We start from the raw sequence: 26,325 nt of genomic DNA, 5'->3' as shown, positions 1-26,325 counted from the left end.
AGAGAGCTTACTATCCCCTAATATGAAGCCTACACTTACATAATAAAGCAGAACAGAATCTGAAAAATATAAAAGCTAAAACCTGAGGCATCATAGCAGCAACAAGATCCCTCCTACACATAGTCATAACTTCTCTCTGCATCCTCCCCAGGGCCATACTCTGCCAGGCCAGGAGCCCAAAAAGTTCAGCAAGGGGGAAGCACAAAATCCTGCCCCTGAGGACAGACCTCCCCAGGCATCTGCACGTTCAGCTATCCAGCAGGACACCCAGCTTTGCAGCCAAAGCCCTGGAGATCGTGCCAGGCACCAAGCTGATCATAAGCCAGCAATGTGCCCTTGCCACTAATGGTGTTCTGGACTGCTTTAGGAGTTTTGCCAGCAGGACAAAGAGGCTGATCCTTTACCTGGAGCACTGCATTCAGTTCTGAGTTCTCCAGTACAAGAGAGCTGCACGTGCTGGACAGAGGGCAGCAAAGTGCCATGAAGATCATCAGGGGACTGAAGCATCTCTCCTTGGAAGATAGGCTGAGCAAGCTGGGCTGGTTCAGCCTGGAGAATAGAAGGTTTGGAGAGGATCTGATCAACCTGCAAAAAGGCCTGAACCTAAAAGGTCCTAAAAAGGATGCTGCAAAGAAGATGGAGCCAGGCTCTTTCCAGCAGTGTCCTGTGACAGGAGAAAGAATATTGAAGAGCAGATTTGGCATGATTCTGGGTAAGTGGTTCTAGCTGTCTCTGCTGAACCAGAAAACAAGATGACATCCAGAGATCCCTTCCAAGCTCAACCTTTGTGTGATTCTGTGAAAGAATTTATGTGAAGAATCTAGGCTAATAATTTCATTTTGGAGATATTAAATAGGAAAATAAGGAAGGTAGCACAATTCTGCTTTACTTATGTTTGTTAGTCATCTGCAGGACACATTCTGGAATGTATGATACAAGTCCAGTTTCTGCTACTAGGTAAATGACTGAAATCTAGGACTGCTAGGAAAGACTCAAAGCCATTATGCTACAGAATAAATTCTTTCTCTTCTGCTGATTCTTTTTCAGTTGAAATCCTTCTGTCTTCTTAGCCTTACTTTTTACTTCCCAATGTTGTCCTTGTTTTCAAGGATAAAAACCATAACGTTTAAAATAATTTATTCACAAGGAAACAAAAACAGTAACAAAATCACAAAACACTATTTTTATTATTAGAAAGAAGCCAAATCTTCCCTCTGCTTGACCCTTCCTCCAAGCCATTTTCTTCATGTTCTTCAACAGATGAGTCATGTTTTCAGGCTATCTGCTCCATAGTAATCTTCTTCCCTTTACAGTGTCTTTAATCTTTTTCTCCAATCAGGATGATAGCCCAGTCTTTCCATAAAGTGCCAGGGTGCTGTATTACCAGCTCAAAATTATGTCCTCCAAATGGAGTAAACAAAATAAAATATGTATGTAGTATGTGAATTAAACAAAATCCATAACCTTAACTAATGCATTCTAATATAATTAAATAATGTGATGCATTCTAATCTAATTAAATAATGTGAGCTACTATGCATTAAAAAAAAAAAGAGAGAGAAAAGTAAAGGCCGATAGATTTTCTAATAACTAAATGCCATAATAATGCATCAGGAAATATTCATATATATATAAAAGATATGTCTAATAAAAAGTCTAAAATACACAAACAGGAATCAAGCAATCCACATGTATTCAACAACCTTTTAAAAAGCTGTCTAGCTTGTACTTTTGAGTTTCAAAAATTAGGACGTTGGTTCACATGATTTAAACGGTCAGTCAACAGTGTGTGTATTTTCATTAATGTAACCTTATCTACTTCCTCAATCAAGTGCACTGCCAGTGCCACTTAATATAGTGTCCTTTTTCAGTATTTACATTGTATAATAAGAATGTAAATAATTTTTTTGTATATTTGCATGACTAAACTTTAAAAATGTGTTAATCATAAAAGGCTTTTGTTCCTGTTGCATAGACTACATGACAATGTTGAAAATGTTACAGCCATGTTTTCTGTGTACTGTATATACTGTATTTAGGAGCATATGGAAACATCACTAAGATGCTTCTATTGCACTGAAACAGTAATTTCAACAGAATATAAACCAGCAGTGAATAATTGACTTCTTAATCTTTTAACAATTAACTCTCAATACAGACAGCAAATACACTTTGTTCCAAAATACAGTGTCCGATTCCCTTTCACTCACATGCTTCAAGACAGCTGCAAAGCAAGGAGCTACAGAGCTGGGGACCTGTGATATCCAGGGGACAGAAAGGAGTCTTTACCTGTATGTCTAGGCACGCAGTCACCAGTAACACACTCTAGGTGTGGAGCTTCAAGAGAGCATCTGCTCTGACTAAACAAACGTTTTCAGACAACCCATGCAACCTTGCTGCAAGGGATACACAGGGGCAGAAATTATCTAATTGCATACAGGACATTAATCAGCATACACAGGAAAAAAGGTTGGTAAGCAAATGCTTTCCTTTATCATTCAGATACTGGAAAAAGAACTGGGTATAAAATTGGCTGAATTATAATATTGGCTTCTCTTTAAAGGTAATTTCTTATTTTACATAAAACAATGTCCAGTGCATCATCAGAAGTCAATTTAGAGATATCGGTTTTTTTGCTTGCATTAAAATTTTCTGAAGCTTTGGTTCAATCAGAGAAACATCTCAGTCTATTCCTGCTAATTATATGGTGATCTTCAAAACTCAGATTTTGCTGCCTATTGGTAAGATTGCTTTTAGCAAAGGTAGCATGTTGTTTCACTGAAACAAAGCTGATGAATTACTTGGAAGACAAAATTCTTACCATAATTCATAGGTAAATACTTGGGCTCTCTGTATTTAGAAACCTTCCCTGTTTGTCATTATTCACGTGGTTGCCAGAAAATAATGAAAAATAGTCCATTGTATATTTTGATACCACTGACTACTTCCTTTTGAATTTTATTTCATTTTCTAAAAAGATAGTTAAGAATACTTAACAAATACTTTAAAATATCAGTTCTCATTAAAAGGAGATGTTTTCAATCCTTGTGATTGCAGAGGAATAGCTGAAAAGAAAAAAAAAGGACGAAGGAACCAGAGAGAGTAAGTAAACAAAACCCTGCTTTTCCCTGCTTTCTGACTCTATGGAACAAAAAAGCCATGACAAACCAAACCTAGTGAGTTTGGTGACCAATTTCAATTAATTAAATTGAAATCTTGTGCTTGCAAATTTCAAAGGATAGGTTGTGTGACAATTGCTCAAAACACTAAGTCTTTCAAAATACTATTTCCATCTTGCAAAGCTCATATGAAAGAAAGCCTTGTAAGCAGTTTCAAGGTCATTGTAGCATTAACTATGAGGGCAGTTACAGAAAGTCTTTGTTTCTCAGGTATTTCAGAGACATCTCAGGCGGCTTGGAGAGCTAGGACATGAAGGCATAGAGGCCAACACACAGGGCTGTTTACATTCCCCTGGGACTGGAGAACATGTCTGGATAGTCTTGCTGGACCTTTAAATGACTGAATGATTTTTGTGCTATTGCTCTCTCCAGTACATTCCTTGTCTCCCAGAGTTACCCTTCTTGTGCAAGCAAAGCTGCAGACATGTCATAGCCTGTGTCTCAGGTGGCAGCTCTGTTGTCCTGTTTTGCTTTAACAGAATAATGCCACATCAGAACCAGGCAAAGAGAAAGGGAGCTCCAACTGAGAAGAGCTGGCAGTCAGTTTCCATTGGATTAATACTTCTTTGGCATAGAATGCTCTCAACAGATAAACAGATTAAGACTAAGGACTGGAAATAACCAGACTGCACATTAATTAAAATCAGGCTAAAGGAATTAATCAAGTTATTTTAAGATAATTGTTCCATTGCACTTTCCAAGACTTCAGAGTAAATTTACCAAAGGCAACATGAGAAAATATCTTAGAGCATCCAAGGCTGGATGGAGCTCTGAGCAACCTGGTCCAATGTGAGGTGGTCCATGGCAGGGAGGCTGAAATTAGGTCCCTTCCAACCCAAACCATCTATGATTCTGTAATTCTTTATGGACTAAGTTTATTTATAACCATGCTGAGATAAAGATCTCGATACACATGCAAAAAAACTCCACTTCATGGAAACTTGGTGAAAATAATGCAAATAAGAGATAGCAGAATCAGATTTCATACTTTGACAGACAGCCTCTAAAAAACCCAAATGCACCAAACAACCAAACCATGCCAGAACTTGACAGTAACTTAGTACCTGATATTGTGAGAAGGATACAAAAGGTTTGGTTAGACTGCAAATTAAGCATGCATTTAATTCCTCCTTGGAAACAACTGGTTTGCATTTACAGCAAAATCAAGACCTACTTTTCACAGTGCGTGATTTTTTTTTTTTCCAAAGTGTTTTGAATTTGCCTAAATTTGAGAAAACATTTCATTGTTCTGAGCAGCCCCTTCATTTGGAGTGTAATTTAATTTCCTGTGCATGTACTTTTGTGAATGCTTTGGAGAAACCTTTCAAGCAATAATCGAAGGCAAGCTTGGTGGTATTGCCAGAATACTGCAGTCAAAAGCAAGCATCAGGCTTTTCATTCCAGGCATACAGCAGGTGACAACAGTATGATTTCTGCACTGCAGCTGGCTGTAGGACTGTAATCTCTCTTAGAGAGATGCATGCTCTTTCACAATAGTCACTCTTTCCTAAAATTCATTCCTTTTCTATATGTTCTATATTTTTCCCTTTAATTTTCTTTATTTTCCGCTCCATAAACATTATTTTGCGCAAATAATTCTAAAACAAGGGCATTTCCAATCGCATTCAAGTGTGAAAAGGGTGAACCAAAACTAATCCTGACACAGCTTTGAGGACTAAATTTTTTTCCCTGTAGCGTGCTTATTTTTCCCTCTATTTATTTTTACTTTGAGTTCTTACTTATACACCATGGCTATGTTGATAATACAAGTAATGTAAGAATGCTAAAAGAAGCTTGGGCTGAAACATAGTCTAACATCATCATCCCTTTTATTTATTTTCTCTTAAGATTATGTGTTTATTGGTTCAGTTTATGAAGTCTGCCAATTTGACTTTGCCTGTAGCTAAATTTACTGGTTGATTCATTTCAGTGAATCTTGCATGCTTGCATGCAAAAAGCTGAGCAAAGGTTTCCAAGTCATAGACAAGCCATGACACTCAGGAGGTCTTCTGTTTGTGCCCTTGGCCATTAAACAATAACATTCTGAGAAAGGCAGAAAGGCAGTAAAGGAGCCATATGAGCTAAAACAGAGGGTCTTTTAATGGCACTTCTATTGTAAGAATAAACTTGCAGCTACTTCAATTGTTTCTTAACATAGAAAGATGAGACATTTGGCCAGAGAGGTAACACAGTGTAATCAAGAAGATTTCAAGGTAACTAAAAATGTCTCTTTACAAATTGAAGACTTCAGAAATTGATGGGTTTAGAATTTTTGTTTAGAACATTAAAACATTGTACCTCACATGCTTTAACTTCATTTGTATGTTTATGTGCAATTAATGCCGTGATGCTTTAATTTCTAAGCTGCTCTTTTACCAATACATTTCATATGCTTTATGGTACATACAAGATCTTGCTTTCTGCAAGAATTCCCCTGAATTTTGCAAGTATATTCATTGAATATTGTTTAAAATGTAAACAAGCTTGAGGAATATAACAAAAGTACAGCTTGTCAGTAAAATATTTCTAAACTACAGAGTGGAGGTCATCCCATTTAGAAAAGCTTCTCAGATTTCTGAAGGGTTCCTGAATCCTAGATTGTCACATAAGACATTTCAAATATTTGTAGTAATCATGGCTGAAACTTTAAAAAGGAGACTGGTCAATGCTATCTATATTATGCTCTAAGGATCTTATATGATCTTCAAAACTTCTTCCCTATGACTGTTTGAAAATATGACAATTAATTTTTGCCTGAAACACCTTACAGAATTAATAATTGTTATGCTATAAAGGTTGTTTTCCAAACTTCAGTTTGTGTTTGTGCATGATTTCATTTGAGACTGCAGGATGCTATTGTAAATAATGTAAATAATATAAATATTGCAAAGTTATTATTCACCATTTATTGCAAATGCCAGAAAATCCTACGGTGAAAACTGGAAAGTTCAGTAGATGCAGAAGTTTCAGAGTATGGTGCCTGCAATTTGTGTATGTACAGTCTGTTGATTAGACTGTTCAAACTTTTGGTCTCAAATGGTCTCAATTTCTATCAGACCAGAAAATATAACTTAGGCAGCAAAGAACAACATTTGGTGAATCTTACAGGTATATGGTATATAACATATTATACATATGATAGTATGTGCCTGGCATGTTTGTTTTCACCTTTTTCTAGTATTTGCCATGGGACAGTAAAAAAATCTAGACATAGTTTTGATTACAAGTTTAAAATCCTGCACAATCCTTTATTTACTCTTAAATTCCTTCTTTTTTGTGGGTCTTTTTATTCTAGTAAATCCCAATAACGTATTTTTAACAGTTCTCAAATTAACTGCTGGAATTGTAATTAGCTTGTTAACTTCCAGTCTATGTCATAAAACTCAGTGTAAATTATTATAATGTATGTATTTTATATGTCTGAGATCACTAAATCTATTATTGCCCAGCTCCAAGCATGTTATGCACGTGGATTTCAACAGTTGCTGGAGGAATAGTGGTGCTGTGTGTCTCTCTGAAGATCTTTCTCCCCTATTTCTGGGCAGACCTGATCTATTTCTTGAGATGGAAGAGGTCAAAAGCAACAGTAAAAAAGTGGGCAAAAAATGGAATTCTCTCCATAACTGACCTTTTCAGGCAATCAGTGGAAAAAAATCCCCACAAGCCATTCCTTATCTATGAAGGAATGGTGTACACTTACCAGGACGTGGACAGGAGGAGTAACAGGGTAGCACAGGCCTTCCTGCACTATGGGAATCTGAAAAAAGGTGACACTGTGGCCCTGCTGATGGGTAATGGACCTGACTTCATCCATGTCTGGTTCGGGCTAGCCAAGCTGGGCTTCATCGTGGCCTTTCTCAACGTCAATATCCGCTCAAGATCTCTCCTGCACTGCATTAATACATGCGCAGCAAAAGCATTGGTCATAGGAGAAGGTAAGTTCTGTGTTGTGTTTCACTCACTGCTCACTTTCTACTGTTTCCTGCTTCTATCAAACATAGAAAATCAGAGCTCTTCAGAGCTGTAAGCTCTTTATATATGCAAACACCTAAAAGAAGGGAAGAAAAGGAGGGGACAAGTTAAGGAAAGAGACAGTGTTGCCTAAAAAGGAGAGAAAAGAGATAAAGTCTACATTTCAAGCGTATAAACACAGAATAAGCCCATGCAATTAATTAGTAGAATTAAAAGCTTAAATCTGAAATTCTCCAAGGACAAGGTATCAGGAGCAATAATCATGCATCAGCAAGTAAATAGCCTTGGAAAACACTTTAGCACAATTTCATTTCCATTTTTATTTATTCATTTATGTGGCTAATATAAAACTTCACTGACTACAGGAAGACACAGATTCCCTTTGTAGTTGTGATTTCCTTCAGGTCAAAATACCTGCATAAAAATGTATGTTACTTTATAACTACTTTAAGTAGTGATCCCAAGGTAGCATTGCTTGAAGCAAAGCTTACAGTGTAAGCAGCTGAAATTTCATCTCTGTTTATGGCACATTATGCAACACTAGGCAATTTATTTATATTCTACTCCTGTTTTTCCATCTTTTATACAGGTTGACAGTACTACCATAATTCCATATGAATCTGTGAGGGTTTGCTATTTGGTATATGCACCAAATGTGGTTTGCTATTTGGTATATGCACCAAATACACATTTGGAACAAATGTGATTAAATTAAATCCTATATACTGGCATCATCAACTAAGTTCATGGTGTTTTATCAATTGCAATTAAAGCCACATGAGAAATATAGGGAAATTGAACATCATGATGATTTTTTCACTGTCCAGTATGCAGGTTAGCCCTCCTATGGCTGTGGTAGGTTTATACAGTGGTATGATATATCATTTCAATGCTAGTAATCAGGTCTGCAGTTGTATTTATTTTAAAAATTACCATGGGTTTTCTGTTTGTTTGATTGTTTGTTTTAACTTGGCAGATTGTTTAGGATCAATAGAGAAAGAATTTATTTTGAATCTCTCGGAAAATAATGTTGCTGTCTGGCTGATGAGCGCCAGTTCTCCTCTCCAGCATGTTCACACCCTACTAGACAAAGTAGACAAAGTGCCTGATAATCCTGTTCCATCTCATCTTAAAGCTGTCACTGACATAAGAAACACAGCTCTGCATATCTTCACATCAGGAAGTACAGGTGAGGATGTGTACTAACAAAGTACAGCTGCACATCTGAAAATTAAGGCAGTATAAATTAAGCAAAAAGACAGAACTTGAATTTCCAAATTAAGGCAGGGAGGATTGATTTATTTAGAAGCACAGTACACTTTAAAGTGTTTTTGAAATTACACAATAGTGTAATTTCAGTTACTGAACTTCTACATAGATACTCCATGGCTGAAATTAATTTCTTGAATGTAAAGCAAATAAAGTCAGTCTCTAAGAGTTGCTCAGAAAGGAAGAACAGTGGAACCTCTGCTTCTGATTCTGAAATAGGAGTTATTTTTAGAGTGGAAGAATGGGGAAATCCATCCACTAGTCAATCCAAACAACTTCATAAAAATTATTTCTATTGCAAGTAGAAGCTGAGTGACACAGTGGCTCTCCAGATGTTTTCCCATTCTCACTTTCTGGCAAGGGAAACCTGTATGTATATTTGACCTGCACATGCCTGTGAAGGTGTCAGACATCTTTGTCCCCCAGATGAAATAGACATGGCAGGGGGGTTGGGAATACATTTTACATTATCCCTTCCAACCCTAACTACTCTATAATTCTGTTTAAATAGAATTACAGGCAGAAAGAGTGTAGGAGCTGAGAGACTAAGGAGATATAATCATAAAACAGCAAAGCATAGGACAAAGACTCAGAAGACGAGAATTCTCCCTGTATACATTCCCATCATAATTCTACTTCAGCAAAATTATTAATGTATGCAGTACATTTGTAGTTATTTGCTCTTTCCCTTTGACAGGTTTCCCAAAAGCTGCTATCATCACTCACCGCAGAACTCTGGCTGCCTCCTTAGCATTGACTCAGTGTGGTGCAGTTTCTCAGGATATTATATATGTCACTCTTCCCCTGTACCACATCAGTGCTTCTCTTCTTGGCATCAGTGGATGCATTCAGTTAGGTAATATTTACCTTCTAGTGAAGTTCCATTAAATTGACAAGGTTATAACATGTTAGTATTAGGTGAATAACTGCTTGGTAACTCAAATATTATGTTTACCAAAAGCCTTTTGTAATTTTATCATTTTTATCACCTCCCCCGTTTGCAGACAATATCTAAGGTATATGCATAGTTTTACAGACACTAATAATTGTATAAATCCAGCATAAAATGACTTGAAGTCTGTGTATTGTTAGCATCACTGCATATATTCTGTAAGTTTAACCTGAAATCATACTTCTACCCTATGCCAAAAGTCTGTAAAGGCATTCACATAGGCATCTGTGGTTGATTTTTAGTGTCAGAAGATACAAATGCATTGTGGAAGCCCAACCTTCAGAATAAGATTGACTAAATGTTTTGTGGAGTTTTTTCAGTCTCTTATTTGAGTAAGAACTACAGAGTTAGATTCATCATATTAAAGTGAAAAATAGGGAAAAGGACAAAATCTCCCCTTCTAAATTTGATAGTGGGAGTTATTTGTAGGGAGCTGGCAACCAGATATTTCCCAGGTGCATCCTCCTTTTCTGTCATTAGTGTCTTGCCTAGATGCTGGGTTTTGGCATGCTAAGTATATAACTGGAATGCTTTAAAAGACATTTCGCTGTTTTGTTTATTCAGGAACAAGGCAGACAGGCATGCTGGCTTACAGTAACTGCTGGCAAAACTGCTTCTGCCTAACAGAAACACAAAGGGGATGGGAAAATGAGTGTATGAAGAGGTTTGAGACTATGAATTTTCTTGGAACAGAAAATGTAGGGTAACGTCTTTCTTAGGTGTTTGGCTAGAGATCTGGGAGTCTGGGATTTGAATGACAAAGCTTTGAGGAGGGTGAGGCTGAAGAGCTCTGAAAGGTTTCAAAATAAAGGAGGAACTCAGAAAGGTTTCAAAATAAAGGCAAGATGGGAAAAGTGGAATAGAAGGGATTCAAAATTTGGAAGGCCCTGGGAAACCTCACACAGGACAAACAGGACTTGGACAAAAAGGAATTTTTGAAAGGATAGAAATTTGTAAATTTTTGACTGACAACACTTAGGAAGGGATAGGGTGGCAGATATGAGAGGGTAGAATGAAGTGGCTTTTGGAATTGAAAGCTCTAAAAGAACATCAGGGTCACAGAAAAGAAAATAATTTTGATTCTCAGTTGTCAAGGAACAGAAAAAGGGGAATGAAATGGAAACAACAAAGACAGCCCATTTCCTTTTCACCACTTGTCACACAAATAGAGAAGCTGTGAGCTACAATTTCCTCCATTCCAAGATCTTTTTTCAGAGTTAAACTAGTTCATGATCTTGTCAGAAACAAAATGTTTAGGCTGTGACCTATTCCTAACAATGAGTGATCATTAAAAGATTTGCTTCTGTTGCTTCTGTTACTCTAAGTTTTTAGTTACTACTCAGAAAAAGAAACAAGGCTTAATTGTGCAGGTTTCATTTAACAGACGGATCCTGTTGGAAATAGCTTACAATATATTTAATTAGCTGAATTTATCATTAACTGAATTAAGAGAATGACAAGCTTTTTCTCTTTTTTTTTTGGTTAAAATAGTGGTAGAAGACAAGGGGTTTATTTTAAAGGTTATTTTGAAATTTCTTACCTGTTTTCATCACATAGGAGCGACCTGTGTTTTGAAGAAGAAATTTTCTGCGAGACAGTTTTGGAATGACTGTAGGAAATACAATGTTACCATGTTTTTATATATAGGAGAACTCTGCCGCTATCTCTGCAATCAGCCCTGTGTAAGTTCCATTTGCAAATGCAGCTTTAAGATATAGCAAATCTGAAAGTCAGATAGATTCACTCATTTCTGAACAGCATAGTATTTTCAATGTTTGATAGCTTTTTACAGCGTTCCTTGTGTCTTGTGTTCCTTGCTATTACCATTAGCAATCAAGTTTAGACCAGCAAATGCAGTGGTGACAAATAGGACACATACCCCGACACTCACAGAAGTGCCTCTGCAAAGCCAGGCTTGTTGGCTTTTCATCTGAGTGACCAGAAGTCACAGGTCAGTCAGGAAATGGTGTAAGCTGTAAAAGCTTCAGCATTCACAATGACCAAAAAGAGTTCATACCAGATTGAATGATTTAACAATTTCAGTGCTCTGTTCCAAAGTAATTGTTTAGCAAGAGTGACCTATTATGTTCAGTATTTAATGGATGATGGTTAATTTTTAACTTTGAAACTGATTAATGAGTTTTTATTAGTTTAAGTCTTTTTCTTAGAGGTCTTCCAAAAGCACACTCTCTTACATGCCTGTATATATGATGATGGATGTATCTCTATGAAGCCAAAATACTAACAGTGTGGTGCAAAATCTTGGTCCCCCCTGAGATAGCAGTCCTAAAGATCATGATCAGGTTTGGAACAAAGTAAAATGTCAAACAGTGACAAGTCTGAAAATGCTTACTAAGTTGCAACTCTCATTTCTCAATGATAGCTTGGTTGATTTTTGGGAAAGCTTGGTTAATTTTTTAAATTTTATGCTTGGTAGTTAGGATATTACTGAAGGGAGGTGACAAGAAGTACTCCTATATACCTCAGAAAGCCTCATGTGCAAGCACAAAGTTCAAATGATCTCCAATGGTATTGGTCAGAGATCAATGCAAGGACTAGGAACAAGAAAATATCTGAAAGAATTCTCCAGCTGGTTTGAACAGAATCTTATTATTGGGTGGTCTGGATGTAGGAGAGGGATCAAAGACAAAAAGTACTAAAGGGTACAGGAAGGATAGCTGTTGGCCAGAGCTCAAGCCTATTCAAACAAGCCTGAAACAGAACTCAGGCCTGGCCAACAGCAACTACTGTATCAGTAGTGCATGGATCAGGAAAACGCAAAGGAATAATTAGCTAGGCCAAACCAGTTGTATAAAGGTTTCTCCTGCAGGAAAAAGCAATGAGAACTATATTTTCTTGACTCAATAACAAAAATTTAACCAAGAAGAAACAGATACTTAACCGGCAACTGGTAAGAGGGAAAACCAGAGATGGCCTGGATGAGTTGAGGAAGGTGAGGTTGCTAACAGGAGCGGATGAGGTACATCAGGAGCTCGGTCAACATTACATATCCTACTAGACTATGACCACATATAACATATAACCAGATGTTATATACATATATAATATCTAACCTCTGCTGTACAGGTTCATCTACACTGAAAGAAACCCATGCAGGGTAATAGGTCTGGTATGGTTTGGGACTAGGACTGAACATGAGGGACCTGTTGGAGTATGCTCTACATCATGCACAGGGTGTCTGTCCTTCCCTCCTTTCACTGAGCATGCCCAGGCCTCACAAACTGAGAAATAGCATGGATTTGGAAACTAGGAGGCACTTGGGGATTTCTTCATGTGGACAGAAACTCTGTGACTGAGTATGTCAAAGAATGTTTTTAAAGGGAACCAGGTAACTTTTAAATAAAGACATTTAAAATTCAAGGTAGTTCAGGGAAATGTTGCAGATCACACCTGTTGAACCAGACGTGAACCAAGGTAAGAATAACAGTTTCTTCTATTGCTTGTAATCTCTCAAATTCTTGAGTTTCACTTCAAGTCTTACAGTATCACAAAATACACTGGGGAAAAAATCAAAACCCATAGTTTCATCCTGAAGACAAAGTGTTGAAGAAGAGACAACATTATGCATGAAGGAAGTCTCCCAGTCAGCGTCCCAGCAGGTTTAAAATTGAGTGGGATTACATACATGTGACCAAAACCATTTATTCCTTCAGAGTTATCATTAAAATTGCAAAAGAAAACACATCTGATTAGGCAGAAGCAGGGAATATCAAACTCCAGTTTCATTTCTGTGTTTAACAGTGAGGTTTGGTCTGCATTACAGTTGATCCTGTTGTGACAAATAATTTATCTGCCATAAAATGCAGTTCTGGATCAAATGACGTTGTCTGCATAGTTCACAAAACAATTTTATGTTTTATTCACATTTATGTGAATGTTTTTGAAAGTCAAAAGTTTGGGACTCTGCTAAAACATTTCAGTGCAATTACAAGGCAAAGTTCTGTCTTTAAATCACCCTAATATTATTTAGAAATCAAACATAATTTTACAGTTTTAAAGATTGGAATAGCACTGAAACAAAACCAAAACAACCATTTATTTGATTTGAAGAAACCATTCCTGTTGACCTGAAATAAGTTTATTTTCTGCTGACATTTAGCCATAACAGTAACTTAATTACTCAATCCCAACTACACCTCCAAAAAAGTGGGGGCTTCTGAGACTCTTGACTGCAGTCCTATAGGCAGGGGGCTGAGCAGTCTGCTCCTATGCCAAAAGCAGTTATGTAAGTAAACTTTTGAATAGTTTACCACAATAATTGCATCACTAATATGTAACAATAATACATTTGCAACTACATTTTGACTGCAGATTTTATTATAATCTTTTGATGAATCTGGATTTAAGATTAAAAATGAACGTAATAATATGAGTTATTATAGCTTTGAGTTATTCTGCTGCTTTTTCAGGTTCCATAAGGAACATGGCAGATGTGCAAAATTTTCTACAAAAGTATAATTACAAAAAGAATCAACTTTTGTGTATCACAAATGTTTTCTAAGGCACAATTTTGTTGATACAGGAAAACTTCTCTTTTTGGTGGGAAAGGAACTTCTATTCTATGGGAAATGGCACTTCCTTAAAATCCATTTATTTACAGCTAAAATCTTTTAACATTTTTAATATACATTCTCTTTATAGAGTTCATAAGTAAAAATTCAAAGAATTACAGAAATAAAGTTTTCACCCTGCAAAAACCCCTCAACCTCAGACCAAGATTTCTTATGCTTTTCTGTTTTATTTTAAAAAATCAACAACAGCAAAAAACCCATTCTGTGAAGTATTTTAGTCAAGGTGGCAGTTCACAAATGAAAATTGTTCTGTTAGAAAGTATTAGATCAATTTTAGGTATTTAGATCCACTTTTCCCAGCTACAGGATGTTTCTTTTTGTTTCACTTTCACAGAAAGAAGAGGACAGAGTTCATGAAGTGCGCATTGCCCTTGGAAATGGTATTAGACCTTCTGTATGGAAAGAGTTTCTGATGAGGTTTGGCCCAGTTAAAATATTTGAATTCTATGGGTCCACAGAAGGAAGTCTTGGTTTCCTGAACTATACTAATAAAATAGGAGCAGTGGGCCGTGCTGGCATCTTCTCAAAGGTAAGGATTATCAAATCAACCAACCAATCAACCAATTTACCATACAATTATTATTATTAAAAAATATATTATTAAAGATATATATTATTAAAAAATAATTTAAAAAATATTAAAAGGCATGGGAAAGGCAGAAATCATAAAGAACAGGAAGGAAGAAAATGCTTCCTTCTTTCCAGATACAATAATAATAATAATTGGTTCATGAAAACAGAAGTCTTATTCTTAGCCACTTCCTTGACTCTATTCTCTATACATATATTTTGAAGCCACAGTCAATATACACAATGAGTACATAGAAACTCGTGTATCCAACTTTTCCCCTAAAATAGATTTTAAAAACCCCAAACTGTCTGTATAGAAGTGACTACCCAAAGGACTGGGTAATGACAATTCTTATTAAAGTTTACTAATCATCCTGAAAACCCACGATGAGGCCAGAAACTAGTTTTGATTTTACTTTTTGTATGAATCAGGAGATAGATATTCCAAAGCAAACTTATACAAATTTGTTCTTTGGCTGCATCTTCATTCATTAAAACTAGCATCACATTTTCTCTGAAATAAGATTAGCAAAACAAAAAAATACCAAAATTCTCAGCAAATAGAGGAGAAAAATGTTAATATCTAAGCTATACCTTTACATATACAACCACTGTTTCTACCATAAAAACACCTTGACAGTCTCAAATGCTTTTCCAATTTGTACAGTTTCTGTGAATCATGAACATTATACTACAATGAAATACTATTTAAACAGTACTAAAGATTCAGATCAGTTAAGATCAAGACCAGATTAATGACTTCCAAATTATTTCTGCTTTATATCTGAGATGTCAAAAATGCCTTGGCATGATGATGATAACAACTCTGCAAGACTTTCAATCTTCTAGCAATCTTAACCATGTGGATGGAGAATTGAGGCAGGAAAGACTAATCAGGTCATTAAGTTGAAAGTTTCCATTTGCATCTGTCTGGTGTAATTTTTGAGATGTCTGTAAATTTATTTTGGATTTTTTTTTTGTCAGAGAATCATCTTGATTTGCATTCTGGCAATATTAGAAATGGATGGCAGTTTTAAAGCAAAACTGACAATTTGATCAAATGCACTTTATCCTTCATATAAATTATTTGAATCTGACCCTACTCTTAGACAAGGGCTTCTTTTTATCAGTAAGGAGATGAACACTCACCTGTGTATGTATACTTAGTATTGCTTATCATGATATAAACACTTTCTGACAGTTGCCTCTTAGAATACTGTCAGTTTATTTCAGGCTGTCTCAAGTCTTCAAAAGTCAGTAGGGACTATTCATTAATTCAAAGCAATTTTTATCAAATCTAGAAAATTAGTAAGAAAGAGGTGTTTTTAAGTATGCATGTGTGCTTTTTTTCTTTTTTTTTTTTAGTTTCTACATTCTTTTGAGTTGTTGAAATATGATGTCTGGAAACAAGAACTTATAAAAGATGAAAATGGAAGGTGTAAGAAAGCACCCATAGGTAAGGAAAAATATTAGTTATCTATTACCTAACAGATAACTCAATTTAGAGGATGCTTTTTCTGTAAGCAACAGATTTTTGATATACACCTAGAACTTGAAAATAGAAAAAATAGGATAATAGATCCCAACAGAGATCTGTTGTTAGTATATGCAATAATATATCCAAATATTTATAAATTAACCCAAAATAAAAAATTGAAATCATATAAGAACATTAGTAATATTTGAGACCCATAATATTTTTATTCTCACTTGAGAAAAACTTGTTCCTATTCCTGGAAAAATCAGATTTTTTTAGTGCTCCTTTTTTTTTAATGAAAAAAAAAAAAGATACAGTAATTCCCAGCTATGCTGTGCTCTGAGGCCAGATGTTTAAAGATGCTTTCTAAGTTTCAGATTTAAAATTCTGATGAAGAGCAGAAAAATTTCAAATTGTGGATCATATTTTTATGATTAGTGACAAAACCAGATTTATCATTTTAGTACCTAGAGTTGCACAGACTTTCCAAAATCCTACTTAAAATGGAATACTCCACCTCAAAGAGTTGAAGCTCCCAGACTGAAAATAAGGTAGCCTCCTAGCTGAGAATATCCTTGAGAAAAATCCTCAAAACTGAGTCTCACCAAAGACAGCACTGCATTTATCGAAGCCACATCAAATATTCATGTGCCTGTGTACACATGCATGAATCCATCTGTGTCAAAGTTATCAGTTCTGGGGAAAAGGTCTTTAACACCACTAGTTTTAGTATGTAGATTTAATTATCATAGAGATAAAAATCCTGAAGGTAGAAGAGAGGTTTGTACAGATGACCTAAATGATAGCAGCTTATGATAATGTCAGATCTCAATGACACACAGTAGTACTGGTCATCAAATCAAATTGCTTATATTTGATAATATAACATATTATACTATATTATATTATATTATATTATATTATATTATATTATATTATATTATATTATATTATATTATATTATATTATATTATATTATATTATATTATATTATATTATATTATATTATATTATATTATATTATATTATATTATATTATATTATATTATATTATATTATATTATATTATATTATATTATATATATTTTATGGTAGTAGTACAGCAAAAAAATAGTAGCAATCTTCTATTTTTTTCTGATAAAATATTATTTGCTGACAATATCCAAATCAAGAAAAAGATTTTTTTTTCTTGAAAGGAGCTTGCTTCCTCACTACAGTCACATTAGAAACTGCTCAAAAAATTATTGTGTTCTCAGTGAAATTGATAAAATTCCCAATTTCATGACACAACTAGAAAAATTTTGCAGGTTATTACACATATTTTTAGGTAACTCTGAAGCTGTCACTGGATGTAATGTGAGATAGTAATGACAGTAAATTCACAAAATGGACTGGAGGATCCTTCTGTAAAAATGACTTGGGGTTAGAGCAACTCCGTTTTGTTTGGTTGTTCTTTTGTTATAAATTATGCATTGTATTTGCAGCAATGCCAGCTCCTCTTCTGAAAGGTAGTATGAGCTTTCATTCCATTTTCCATATTGAGTGTTCAAAAAAATGAAGAGGATTAAATTTAGGATGCAGAAATTCAGCTATGAAGAAAATTATTTGTTGGAAAATATCTCCTTACATCTTCTGAAGGAGTAAAATAAAAGTTTTTTGAAGATGGAATTATCTTTTAACATCAGGAGCACATTGAGAACAAAGCCACTAGTTATCACAGATAGGGAATAATAAAAGAAATATGTTTAAAGGGCATTCTGAATCAATTCCAGTGCAGTCAATGGAAGTTTTGTCCTTGTTATAAATAGGACTTAGGCAGCAACAAGGAGTGATGCCCAGTAGGGATGTGCTTCAAACCCCAGAGACTCCTTGATGATCAGGGGCGCACATTGTGGATTACGACTTGTTTTGTCACACCAGCACACCAGTGCTAAGGCAGTAGCATCCCTATCCTCTGGAACTCCTCAAAGCCCTCAAAAATCTTAGGTACTATATATTTTGCCTCTACACATATTGTTTGACTACCATCACCCTTTTCTAACTACATAAAGGATAAACAAAGATAAATCATCTTTTCAATGGGTAAATGCTTTTACCAGGTAAGTGATGTACAACACACTCCAAAGATCTCTTCCCTGTGGTCCAGATTTTTGGAAGAGAAGGAAGCAAACTTGTGTTCCCTTTTCCACTCACCCATTTCTTCTGTTCAGGGAAGAACTAAGGTAATGTAGCAATAAGACACATAAAACCAATGTGGCTTTCCAAAGGATTTTTAATATGATAATTTATGCTCTTAATAGCTCACTCTATATATGTTTATATATACCTCTCTCTCTCTCTCTCTCTCTCTATATATATATATATGTCTATATATGTTTCCTCTTTTCATGGCCTGCAGGTAAACCTGGTCTTCTAGTTTTTCAAGTTACTGAGGATGGCCCATTTTCTGGATATGTTGGAAATAAAGAAGCCTCAGAGAAGAAACTCCTGCGTAACGTGTTTGTGGATGGAGATGTGTATCTTGACACAGGGGACCTCCTAGTGATGGATGAGGATGGGTTCCTCTACTTCACTGACCGGGTGGGAGACACTTTCAGGTATAGCACAAAGTTAAGAGTAAATCCATGGAGCTTGGAAGAAATCACACATATGCAGGCCTGGATGACACAGGTCAGGCTCAAACATGATGAATGCCAACTTTGTTTAAACAAAATCACTAAGGATAGGAATCAAGTCCACCAAAGTGCACTCCAACATATTGGAATTTTTTAAATTTGGCACTTCTTGTATCACTGGGCTTTCAAATAAGATAGCACTAAACCAGAAAATGATTCTTCAGTTAAGAATGTAGCCCACATTAAAAGTAGTCCTCTGTCACATATAGGATAAAACATGTATTTGAGCTAACATCTGTATTAATATAAGAAATATTTTCAACAGGTGGAAAGGAGAAAATGTTGCCACTTTAGAAGTTGCAGAGATCATTGGTATGATGGATTTTGTCCAAGAAGTTAACGTTTATGGTGTAAGCGTAAAAAGTAAGACATTCCCTATAGTTTAAGAACAGAAAATGAAGAGAGTAATTTCTTACTGTAACTTTTCTGTTCTTGCAACTGCATGCACAAGTACATGTAAGGATATAAGTAGTTTCAGCTTGGCAATTCAGGCTTTTCTACAGCTTTTGAAATTTCAGTTACAGTAAAATGCTGCATTTAATAAACATGACATGCTGAAATTTTGTAATGAATGGAAGTAAAATTTGGATAAATTAAAAATTGTAACAGAAGTGAGAAATATGAAGTGAGAAATACAAAGTTATGAACTATGCAAGACTTCTCTTAGGCTACTGGCTTTCATCTGAAAAATGGTAAGATACAGTATATTAAAAGATAATGTCTGAAACCACTATCTTATGAGTACTGTCCAAGAACACATATTTTTTTTGAAATTGGAATGTTCTCAATCATATATGACACTTCATAAAAATATAAAATATCATGCTGAAAAGCTGTAGGAAACCAAATTACAAAATATAAAAATTTCTCAGAAGATGCAGCCATTGAAAAAACGGGTGGAGGAAGACAAACTTCTTGTGGTGCTGAGTAACTGTTCATTATTTCCCTTGGAGGCAAATAAAGTCTAGTATTAAAAGAAACTAGTCACATGAAGAAGGAGCTGTCAAGATACAGCACTCAGAGATGGGAAACACAATGGGTTCAAGGAAAGAGGATACATAAAAATAAAATTAAAAGGCCATCATCTGAATGGTTGATCAACAGATGGCAGTCATGCAGCGCATGCAAATAAAACTGTAGTCTAATGTTCAAAGCATCTCTCATTATCATCTACATGATAATGATGGAGGAGCTGATGGGGGCTCCTCGAAGGGTTATTGCTACCTCAGGCAGTAAATAGCACATAAAAAAATGCCTCAAGATTCACATCAATTTTTGGTTGTAGTGTCAATAACATCTAGACAGCATGGTATTTCATATTTCTGTATTGACTTGAGTCTCAAATATTGCCATAACAAACTTCACAGCATATCACCAGTTCAGTAACAGCAGATTCATTTTCAGGAAAAGGAATACCCATATTTTTTTTCTTTTCAGTGCCTTTAGGCAGACCTCAAGGCTGCTAATTTTTCTGAACAGATTTAACTGTGGCAGTTGATTTTTTCCAACTCAGATATTTTCTCCACTTAAATCTTTTTCTTGTGTTTCAATAAATAGATTGCAGGAACTATGTCTGGTACATATTTTTGAAAAGGGTTTTGTTTCAGTTTGCACGTCAAACATAATTGGATGCCTGTAATTTACTAGGAATCACCTTTTTTGTGACAAATTTTTCTGTGGGACGGGGTACAAAGCACTCAGCACTGCCTTTACAGTGTACAATAGGCATTTAACTTTATATAGAACAAGTACAGTCTTATACATGTTTAGATCCATGTATTGCATTAGTCTTTGTGTGGGTGCATTCAGGTTCTCTTTTTAATTAATGGTCCCTCTGATTTAATTAGGTCATTATATTACCACTGTTCAGGTAGGAATAAAACCTAGCAGGCAGTTCCAGCTACAGAGAATTCCCAATAAAAAGACATCAGTGACTTTTTTTAATTGAATAAACCCACTGAAAGTAACTTTTAAAGTTCTCAAATACCATGTATAAATAAAATAAGTAAAGTAATAAAATATCATAAACCTTATAAATAAAATATCATGTACTTTATACTCAGTGATGTCTGAGAAAACAGGATGGATATTTCACAATATCAATTTATTTGTTCTAAATATTATTGAATAGCCCCAAATGTTAGAAAACATTCACATATGCTCTTACTTGTCATACTATTTTTCTATTTTTTTAGATTATGAAGGAAGAACAGGGATGGCAGCTATTGTGCTTAAACGATACCACAACTTTAATGGAGAAAGACTTTATAAGCATGTTGAGGACTTCCTTCCAAGTTATGCCCAACCACGCTTTGTGAGAATCATGGTAAGACAAAGAAATATGTTTCTTATTTTATGTAAGATGCTGTGTTCTTTGTACAAGCATGACACTGAGAGTGATGCAGATGTATCTCAGCTTTACAATGACTCTCAAACTGAGTCACAAATTTTTAAAAGTACACATAAAAGTCCAGTGTTCAAGCAAAACTACAGCTTGCATAACTTTATTAAGACAACATGGCCCCCCATCCAGATGTGAGAGAATAAGGTGTCTGCCACTTGTATTTATCTTCTGTCTGACTTGACAATTGGTCACTTCAACCATGGAATGCAGAATGCATTTTACAAACAGTTTAAATAATTGAAAACAAAAGGAAATAGTACCCTAAATTACTGTTCCTATGGTTATTATGATGAATTTTAGCAAATATATGATGAATTAAACTTCTATTTTGTTTTATGGAACCATCCATACCTAAGAATCCTAGATGGGATTAGTAACTTTGCTGTTGGATTTTGCTTCAAAGTTCTTTAACCAGTGTTTTCTTCTTGTCAGTAGAAGACTAAGCAAACATAGGTGTAGCCTTACTCATAAGAGTTCTTCATATAACAGGGTGACATGATACATTTCAAACATTTTCCTGATGTGGCTGTCCTTGAAGTGATTATTATCCACTGTTACTGACAAGGCACCAAAGAAATACTGGGTTATTTACAACAGATAGTAAAAGTTTTATGGAGATTTCCTAATGTGAGAATTAAAATGCACTCGCATGTTTTAAAGAACAAAGGCAGAACTGGGATACAATTCTTTTTTTAATGTCCACTTTAAAAGTACAAGGATTGTACCCTTTGTGAGCACCCCACAGGCTGATCTGCAACCAGGCAGGAGGGCATGAACTCCAGAGGGTAGGAAAAGGCTCCACATTACATCATCCCAAAGTTTGTAGCTCACAGTTTTCTACTGTTTGGGGATGCTGAGAGGCAGTTTTACTTTTCCCTAAATACTGATAAATAGTCAAAAAGGTTCAAATTGAAGAATTTAGAGATTGAGAAAACCTTTTTTTTTCACTAACAGATTACTGTACTAAGTAAATGTACCTTCACATGCAGTAAGCATAGGTTATACTATCTGTGGGGCTTCAGGAGACAACTGGTGTCTTCTGGGAAAAGCTTTTGGAACAGATCTGTCTTTACAGTTCCACTAGATTGAGCAAATCTATACAGTGCTCTAAGGTTTATATGTGTGGAACCAATTAAACCTGTTTGCATTTATTTATTCTCTGACTAAATCGTTTTTACGTAGCTGAGGAGGAGCCAAAGTAAACAAAGTTTCTATCAGTACTAATTAACTAATATTTACACATGTGCAAATTTTTATTAAAGAAAACAACTTCAATTTAAAAAAAAATCAAAATGAGAAAAAATTGTTGTTGCTTTATAAAATGTCTTAGGGGAGTATAGCAGCATAGTTCAGTATATGCTGAACTCACAATTTTCTGTTTGGAAGAAAATTTATTGCCTTCTCTAGGTCCTGAGAAAGAGGTCACCCTGATCAACAGTGACAAACAAATACTACTTGAAATTCTCATGCAATATTGGATTAAAACCAAAATCATTCTTGAAAAATTTTCAGTAGTCCTTATGTAGTTTTTTCTAATATAACTTACAATTTTGGTTGACTGGTTTTGTGCAAATCAGACAGACTGATTTTCTGTTCTCAGTATCTTCCACTTGATTCTAAAAGAATAGCAGAGGCCCGGGAACAAGGATGCAAAAAACCAGGGGACTCCAGGGCTCTATTATATTTTCCACCTGATTTTTTTTAACTTCCTTCCAACAAGAACTAAAAAGTGGATCTTTTCAGCATGGGAACTAAAATGAAATGTTCACTGTATTGAAAACACATACAAGTAATAACAATGCTTGAGAACAGTCTGTTTTAAACTTTTCTCTAAATGTAAACAGCATTTGAAAGGCAATTTATTTATATACCACTTCTGCTCAAATACACCAACCATTGTGTGCAGAACAACTTGTTCATGAATTTGCATTTTAATAATTGCTGTATAGAAACTCCTTATACAGGCAAATAAGACAAGAAGGCATTTAACATTGTTGGGTTTAATGTTTTAAATTTAGCAGTAGGAAATCAGAAGAGAGCCAATACCACAAAATCAGTCAGCTCTTTGCAGAGTGAAACAAACGTTCCATACTCTACTGATTTTGTGGTGGACTGCCCTAAGGAAAGATAAAAGAAAATTGCATATATTGAAACAGAAGCTTGCTATCTTGTGTGTTGCTTTAGTAGGAAAATTAATAAGAAAAAATATTCATTTAGATTTAGATTTAGATTTCACTGCACTTGTGAATCTGATAATTGTTTAACTGAAGAAACTGTATAGTAAATTGTATGATATATTTAATTCAGTAAGTACATCATAATTTCACTCATATAGACTGAAATGGAATATTGCACCTTACTTGAACTATTTCTTTCATAGGATGTTATGCAAGTTACTGCAACTTTCAAGCATCAGAAAACGCATCTGGCAAATGAAGGATTTAATCCAGAAATTATATCTGAACCTCTGTATTTCATGTATGAACCTGCACATTCTTATATTCCTTTGACAAGAGAGAAATACCAGAAGGTGGTTTCTGGTGAAATACGTTTATAAAGCATAGACATAAAATTACTCTATAATACAGAAAATTTCAGATATACTCCTGAAACCATTTCAGGAGGAGCCACTATGCAGTATTTGTTTTAAAAACACAAGATATTCAAGTTAATCTTATGGTATTAAAATCTGTCACTTCCAAAGATACAGACACAATAGTTATGTGCATTGTGTAGGCTGCACTGCATCTGCTCATATTATTTCCTCACGCATGGGCTTACATATGCAAATTTTTATTTTACATTTCTCACTGATTCAAATTATTTTTGTCTGAGCCACCACTAACCTAGCTGAATATTTTACACACATACATTTTATTCTGACTCTGCTTTTAAAAATAATAAATAATTAGATCAATAATGTCCTAGGCATTAATAAAGTGAGCCATCAGAAACATAAGCAAAATACTGCACAAACACTGCATGTAGATCTCAGTTAAATGTTTGACAATTATACAATGTAATATTTAATTGCAGTATTTTATGTGATGCTCAACTTCAGGCTTTTATGGAAAATAAACATTCAGTGGTGAAATGTAGTATTTAGTGTACATTATTTTCCACAATTTACACCAGAACACAGATTATTTGCAAAAATTCACGTTGAGATTATTCACACTGAAAGAAGAGATAATGGTACATTATCTCTTCTTTAACTTACCATATTCCTGTCATATTCCTGAAGCTGAATTCTCATGAAAATGGGACAAAATTTACTATAGCTTCTAGGTTTTACTGGAAGTGAACATCTAGAAACTCTTATAAGGAGCTAAAAAGTTTCAAAGGCAGAATCAAATCAGAGAATGTAACATTAGCATACCTGCTGGATGTACTTTCCTTGAGTATACATATCTGGTTTCATTTAAAAATCAAACAAGTCTTCACTTATGTGAGGGAAAACCTCCCTCCTGTACAGTTCCCTGAACTCATATGACCTTTTGCCTGGAATAATAAAATACCTGTACAATAAAGCTAATGCTCATCCCAGTTAGAGCCTTACAGACTTGCATGATTTCCCCAAGCATAAGACTTATTTTTTCTTAGTTTTCAGTATGTGCTATGACTACCACTGCTAACTCTGCTACTTCTGCCATAATGCAGTGACGCATGGTAACAGACCCAAACACCTTTGGTGCCTTGTAGAGCACAGGACACAAGCAGCCCCACACCAGAAGAGCCCATCAAAGTAAGGAACAATTTAACTAACAAAGGAACTCTGTTATGATCACAAAGGTCCAAACCCCTTGGTGATACCATGTATTTCTCAAGATCCTCTGCCATTCCACATCACAGAAGTGTGTGTGACAGAAGCAGATGCGGCTTGAGGTCTGGAAGGCAGTGAGTGTGGGCAGAACTGGACAGATGGCATCCAGCACACCAGACACACCTAGGGCACACCAACATCTCCTATGAGACATAGGAGCTTGGAGTGAGAAGCAGAACTGCAAATAAAAATCTTTACTTTTAAGAATTGTCCATTTGTGGACTGGGAAGAGTACTGAACATAATACAGGTTTGAGGAAGGCCCGAGGAATTTCAATGGTTTGAATCCATTATGGGACTCTATAGCACCCCAGAAAATCTCCTTTGACTGAGACAGTAAACTTCTGATGTCCTGCCCAGTTTCTGGGAATCCTATTATCAAGAAAGGAAGGGATTGCTTATTCATAACTGTTGAATATAGTGGTTTCTCCAACTACTTCTACTGTGGTCTTCTAACACATGAAGCAATAGTGCTCATCTAGAACTCTTCTTATAAGCTGACACATTATTTCCAGAATGTCAATAATTGTTAAAACATGACAGAATATTGAGACAGCTGTGAATTGGCTATAAATAAAATACTCGTATTTTGCCTACCATCTAAAGGTTTATATAACTATGCATGCATGTAACACTTAAACGTGAAGAACATTAAATTTTTATGGGACTATCCCTATATAACTGCTGTTACCAATACACTTGATTAAGTTTGCAACATTTACAAAGCTCCAAAAGCCTCAGAAAAAAGTGTCATTTTCTCCCTTTATTTGTATTAAGGAGATGCCCTGCAAACTACTATCTTACTGCCAGTTATTTCTTCTTTTCTCCTTTACCCTTTTACTCTCTGCACTTAATTACTTCCCAACATTCATTCTTCAGAAAAGGTTAAAATAGAGCACAAGACAACAATCACATCTACCAGGATCTAAGCAAGAGATGGTTGAGGAATGGGTCCCTTACACCACAAAATTACTGTGGTTTCAAGATCCATATGAAATGTCCCATGCATGTGCAGAGAAGGATGACTACCTATTTACTCTTAAGCATCTAAACCCTTTCCTTCCTCACCTGTTGTTATAAGCTATTTTTTGAGTTTTCAAAAGTAGTTTCCTCTCATTTCCACAGAGCAGAAACAAAGGATATGAGAAGAAAACTAAGAAAGTGAGCAACTATTTTTGCTACAGAATTTTAAAAAAACTAAAATTTTAGAATATAACCCAGTTATACCAGTTAATAAAGTGGTCTTCCATATAGAAGACACAATTGGAGAAATCAATGTGAGGGAAGAAAAAGAGCAGAACATTAAATGAAATATGGCTTTAATGCTGATCATGTGCTTACAAGGCTCTCCAAGTCTACAGCTCAATCCTATGAGTGGCTATTCCTCTCTGGAAGGGCAAACTTTTTTAATGT

General features: G+C 35.3%; 1 protein-coding gene across 1 annotated transcript; it reads left to right on the top strand.

Annotated features, from left to right (window-relative positions):
* Positions 1–480: 480 nt before the first annotated feature.
* LOC136569358 (long-chain fatty acid transport protein 6-like) lies at positions 481–23,647 on the top strand. The gene is made up of 11 exons (XM_066569754.1): positions 481–712; positions 6,662–7,114; positions 8,128–8,340; positions 9,118–9,276; positions 10,930–11,054; positions 14,299–14,493; positions 15,900–15,990; positions 18,410–18,608; positions 18,952–19,049; positions 20,882–21,012; positions 23,471–23,647. The coding sequence occupies exons 1-11, from the start codon at positions 481–483 to the stop codon at positions 23,645–23,647; spliced, it is 2,073 nt and encodes a 690-aa protein (XP_066425851.1).
* Positions 23,648–26,325: the final 2,678 nt, after the last annotated feature.

Source organism: Molothrus aeneus, chromosome Z, assembly GCF_037042795.1.
Source record: "Molothrus aeneus isolate 106 chromosome Z, BPBGC_Maene_1.0, whole genome shotgun sequence".
Lineage (NCBI taxonomy): Eukaryota > Metazoa > Chordata > Aves > Passeriformes > Icteridae > Molothrus > Molothrus aeneus.
This window is presented reverse-complemented; position numbering and strand designations above follow the sequence as displayed.